The sequence below is a fragment of the Meleagris gallopavo genome, chromosome 12, assembly GCF_000146605.3.
Source record: "Meleagris gallopavo isolate NT-WF06-2002-E0010 breed Aviagen turkey brand Nicholas breeding stock chromosome 12, Turkey_5.1, whole genome shotgun sequence".
Taxonomy (NCBI): domain Eukaryota; kingdom Metazoa; phylum Chordata; class Aves; order Galliformes; family Phasianidae; genus Meleagris; species Meleagris gallopavo.
The window spans coordinates 5,305,080-5,310,970 of NC_015022.2; the positions used below are offsets into that span (position 1 = coordinate 5,305,080).

The 5,891-nt window shown below is 37.3% G+C and overlaps 1 protein-coding gene across 1 annotated transcript; it reads right to left on the minus strand.

Moving 5' to 3' along the window:
• Nucleotides 1–112: 112 nt before the first annotated feature.
• LOC109369554 (tight junction protein ZO-1-like) lies at nt 113–5,265 on the minus strand. Its single transcript, XM_019619274.2, has 5 exons — nt 5,262–5,265; nt 4,860–5,022; nt 4,566–4,668; nt 825–1,104; nt 113–248 (listed from the first exon to the last, which is right to left on the minus strand). Exons 1-5 carry the CDS (start codon nt 5,263–5,265, stop codon nt 136–138), a joined length of 663 nt encoding a protein of 220 aa, XP_019474819.1. The 3' UTR covers nt 113–135.
• Nucleotides 5,266–5,891: the final 626 nt, after the last annotated feature.

The following is a 5,891-nucleotide window of genomic DNA, read 5'->3' on the forward strand; positions in this document are numbered from 1 at the left end:
TAAGTAGGAGAGTTAGATTTATTGATCCTTGAAATAAGTTATTTACTCACCTTACTAACAATAATTTGAACATAAAATTGGTTCTACAAAAAATTATATCAAAGATTTTTTCCTTTGGACAACCACCACCACAATTTACTGTACCTTCAGAACAACATCTCCTTCCTGAATATTGCCATCTCTTGCTGCAAGGCTATCCTGTGATATTTCTTTCACAAATATGTGGCTTGCCAACCGTAGACCATATTCTTCATAACAAAAGAAAATTAAAAAAAAAAAAGATGAAGTTTTAGTTTAAAAAAAAAAGTCTAAAGATCTAAAGATTTATAGCACTGCTTTACAGAAGATTTAAACTAAAAACACAAACAGAAGAATGAACATACTACATGAAAGCCTACAGTGGAATTTCTCTATGTATTTACTGCTACACAACTCCTCTTCCAGCTATGTCTGTACTCATTTCTGGTTTTTAGTAGCTCAGTATATATACTACCGAACAATTTTTCCTTCTTTCAAAGAGGAGGAACAAGGAAGACTTAGCTGAAATATATATAAAGTATGCAGCCACAAGTCAGACATATAAATGGGATTTATTTACGAAATACTCACCCCCTGATTAAGCTCATATGTATTGGAACATGAAAAATACCACTGGAAACACAGCAGCAATTTTCAGGTCTTTAACTAGCTACTTGTAAAACTGGCCAAAGAACTGAAACAACTCCCTTCATAAAGTTCACAAAGCCTTTACCACAACACTGATTGATGTAGTTGGCCTTTAAAAATAGGCAAAGGTCCTAGCAATAGAATTCTGTGCGTGTTACCTTCATTTTTCCTTGATTTCACCAACGTTACTTTGGTAGGTTTTGCAGGCTGACTGGAAGTAACTGATCTTCTGTCAGATCTTGGTGATAAGCTTCTTTCTCTGCTTGCACTTCGGTCTCGTACCCAGCTCTTCTCATGCCTTCTGTTGGCACTGGAAGCACCACGGCTGGATCTTGGATCCCGTATCTCTTCATCATAGCTATCGTCCTCATTTTCAGACACTGGCTCAGGCTCCTGTCGAGCTACTGGAATCTGAATTTTCTTCATTCTTCGGATAGTCTACAACAAACCAATAGATAATAGCTTTGGCTGCATTTTAATCACGTCTCACATACCACTTAGTTGTGTTGATACACAAGCTGTTCTTGTTTGTTTTAAGCACGCATGGTTTTATCTTTATCAGTGGGTTTCTGTTGTACTTTTAGGGACAGAAAACTTTTTAGCAATAAAGATGGGCTGGGAGTTTTCCTCAAGTGATAATCAGCTGCTAAGGAACAGATCCAACAGACCTCTACTTCACTAAATTTAGAGAATACTAACTAAGGAGTTGTTAATGATTCTTTACCCATAGTTTTGATGTCAACATGAAATTAACACTAAAATTAAATTAGTTTCTCTTTCATAACAGCAATTAACAGCGATGCAAGCTCCTTCCCAAAGAGGTCAAAATTAACTACTGCTTTTAGCTTTCATCAATCTCCATTTCAACTCATCGCTTACACAAATAGTTTCCTTATTGTAATGGACAACCTAGATGAGGGTAGAGAAAACACTTTCAGTGCTTTATTGGAAACCTTTATATATAAATTCCTGTTTATCAAAATAAACTTCTCCTTGAAAACTAGTTGAGGATCTACCAGGGAAAGAATATTCTGTATGTTGACTGCTAACCCAGTGAGACTGGTGAAAATCCCTTTTGATCACTCATCCCTTGATCACTGTTGGATCATTGCAAGTTCATGACAAAGAGAATCCTTTACACAAGGGGAAAGTTACACAAGACCTGAAGAATCAAAGTGATAGTCATGACACCTGGCATATAAATGAAGCATAGGATGTCTAGTCAACCTTTACCAGAACAGATCTTTGTAACAGTTACAAAACAGACATTTTCCAGGCATCCCATCCTGCCATTACTAGCTACAGATCAGACTATTCTGTGAAGGTGAGGTATGTTAGTTAACATGCAAAGCTTAGTAATAGCTACAAGATAGATGAACTTAGAAAGTTGACTGTCAATGGCACAGAGATGCATCAGGAGATGATCACACAGTATATAACAGGAAGAGTTCTTCACCATAGTGTGACAGGCACAGAAATAGGCTGCTCAGGGCAGTGGCCACAGCAGCAAGCTGCCAAAGTTCAAAGAGTTCAGACACTGCTCTCAAACATAGGGCTTCACTTCTGTGTAGTCTTACGTAGAGCAAGCAGTTGGACACAATAATCCCTGTGGATTCCTTCCAATTCAGGATATTCTATGATGCTACATATACAGCCTAAATCTACAGAAAAACATTACCAGCTAAGTCTACTGAAGAATATTGATGCAAAGAAATGGGCACATGAGGCAAGATTATCACTACAGAGACATAAGTCTTAGAACAAACTCTCTAACAAGGTCTCTTGAGAACCTGTTATGGTCTGGAAAAAAAAGAAGCAACAAGCCCATGATGGGAGATGATTATCAATGAACTCCAAGTAAGACCTTTCACTGTTTTGTATCCAGGATCACACAGACCTACTTTGGTGTAAATAAACCCTTAAAACTCTAGTCTATACACCTTATTCCAGGATAAAAAAATTGAAGGAAATCACAGCTCAAGAATTCCTTTCTTGGAGAGGAAGCAATTTTAGAGCCAAGTAAGAAGCCCAGCTCCAAAACTGATTTAAAGAATTTGCCTTTCAGGTGTAACAGATTCCATGTTGCTTAATGCAAACAGTGTACTAAACAACAGAAGTCAAATTCAAAAGAAAATACTTGTGAATGCTCTGAATTCCTGCATTCTTGTCATAAAATTCTATTCAGCTAATAGAGGAGACACATCAATACATATTACTAGAAATTCTTCCCTTTAAGAAAAAGGCCAAACAATGAAACAAGAAAAACAGTTAATTTAGTCAACTACTGAAATATATTAGTTATTTTCCTCTACACTAGGAGGAAAAAGGGTAGTAATGACAGGAGCCTACAAACAGGAGGGGAATCAACTCTTTGAAAGGGTAGATAACAGCAGGACAAGGGGAAATGGTTTTAAGTTGAGAGGGGGAAGATTTAGGTTGGATGTCAGGGGCAAGTTCTTTACAGAGAGAGTGGTGAGGTGCTGGAACAGCTGCCCAAAGAGGTTGTGGATGCCCCGTCCCTAGAGGTGTTCAAGGCCAGGTTGGATGGGGCCCTGGGCAGCCTGGTCTGGTATTAAATGGGGAGGTTGGTGGTCCTGCATGTGGCAGGGGCTTTGGAGATTCATCATCCTTGAGGTCCCTTCCAACCCGGGCCATTCTGTGACAGCCTTTGCAGCACTATTCTGTTGTCATAGCATTGCATATTTGAATGCCCTCTCTTTCCTTAAACCCACCAGTCAGTCACTGGCACTGCTAAAAACCTTTTTTACTAACATGTAATCTATTGTATACTCAAGCGTGTTACTGACTGTAACTCTCTTTACCTTTGAAGCCTGCCAATATTAAAGCTGTTTATGTAGGCCACAGAAACAAGGGAACATTCCTGATAAAAGTTCAAAGTCAGTTTGCACTAACACAGATGGCAGTTTCCAGAATAAAAACCGACTGTCTCCAGGATTTCATTCCCTACCATGTAGCAAATAAAGATATACACAGAAGTTCTGCCATTGATTTTCTCCATATAGGTATAGAAAACACTTATGTCTATGACCAAACAACATATAAATACTGAACACTACAACACATATCTACGTTCCAAAACCTGCACAGTTCACTATGTTTTCTTTTCTAAGCTTTAAATAATTGCTAAAGCTACAAGTGCAAGACATGGCACAACTTTGTGCAATCTTGCTAAAGCACATTAGAGCACTTGAAATCTGCCAGCACTGAAGTTTTTCTACAGGCCCCTAAAGCCCATTTTCCTAAATTAAGAAGTCAAATGTGATTTCTACTTTTTCCATAATGTAAAAAAAAGTACTCAAACTTCTAGAGAAAAACAGATTACTACCCTCTAGTGATCATCTGTTCTGTTTTGCTAAGTTCAAAAGCCAGTCAGGCACTTTGAATAAGCCTACAAAATTATAGGAATTAAGATAATTATACTTTACTTTGGCACGGTGTTTGCTGAAACTAAGAACTACATTTGTGCATGAATAGTAGGTAAGGATCTTTAGCATAGAGTGCCAATGATAAAAGACAACTTGGTAAAGAAAAGAAACGTTAAACAAAGCCAACAATCGAACTTTTGGCAACCTGAGGACAACTTTACTACAAACAAAAAGAATCTTTACTATTTATTGCCATGCTAACCAAACATGATTGTTTGGTTAGCAAACCAAATGATTGTTCATACTTTAAGATAGAACTTAGAATTTTGGGTGACTCATGTGATAACAACTATCTCTATCATCCCTTAAACCTGAAGCATCTTTCAGGAAGGTATTATACAAGTACTCCATATCATGTATGTATCTATGTATATCAGCAGAAATTATGCTATTTCACTTCTGCTCTGTAACTTCTGAGTTTAAGCATACTTAAATCTTTGGACATTCACTTACAATTTTGGCATTCTTCCCACTTTTCCTCAGCTGCTGAACAGCAAATGCATGCTCAACATTATCCATTGAAACTCCATTAACCATTGCAACACGGTCATTTTCTCTGAAAGAAAAAAAATAAGAAAATGTGGATTTTAAATACTTGATTAGGGAAAAAACAATGAGGGCTGAGCTTCCCTGAACAAATAACACACAGTATAGACCTACTATATAAGGAGTTATTGATATCTTGAGAGCCAAACAATTAGGACTCAAATGCCCCAAATTAGAATGCAGCTGTATTTTGGCACTTACTGTAGCAGTCCTTCTGCTGGGCCTCCTTTCAGCACATCAGAAATAACTATTGAGGTCTCACCACTCTGAAAGTGAGGATTATCTCTTCCTCCAGATATTGCAATACCAAATCCAAATCCAGGGGCCTGTAATGCAACAAGAGAAACAATTTTATTTAATATTACTCATATGGTAACAATTCACATTACTGTGTAAAACATGGAGAGAAATACAGCTTTTTGGAAGAAGGATTAACAAACCACGCAATGCTATGCAAGCCACAAAGAAAGCTATCAAAAAATTAGAGTAAAAAAATACACTTTTAAGATAAGGTTATTTAATAATTGTGTAGGGGCATACCTTACAGCTTTCTTTTTACACATACTTAACTTCCTTCAAAAAAGGCTGAACATCTTTTCAAACGCATTCCAGCCAGATCAACCAGAAATCATGGCTGAGATTCAAGAATCGCTAAGTGAAACCCTGTGCCATGCAGGAGGACAGGATAAAGGCTCATAATGATCACTTAGGACCAGAGCTGCAGGTCAGGATTTTAGTTCAATTTTAAATAGTTCTCAAAACAAATATATATAACAGCCTATGAAAACATGCAACAAGAAACTTTCCAAAACAGTAACATTTGCAAAGGAAACATTTCTCCCCTTCCTCATGCTACTGTTCCTTCTTTCAGTTTTCCAATACCGTAAGAAACAGAACTCAGTTTGCACTGTACTTGGGTGGGAAGAGGGAGGCAGAAGAGAGATGAAGACATTTATGTCAAACTTCATTTAAATGGAAAAGGTCTACCTTTCCTTAAACCATAAAGATACATACACAAAAAAAAATTTCTCCATTCATGAAAAGAAATACCATTCAGGTACACAGAAACTCACTGTAAGCCTATCCTGTTACTTATCATTCTGTTTTTGTTAGAGGAGATCCACAAACCAAATCAACAAAAGCAAAAGGACAAGTTTTATGCTTCATTGTTACAATGTCCTTTTCATCGAGCCTGAAACAATGCAGTCTCATATGCTGGAAGTAGTCAAAAAA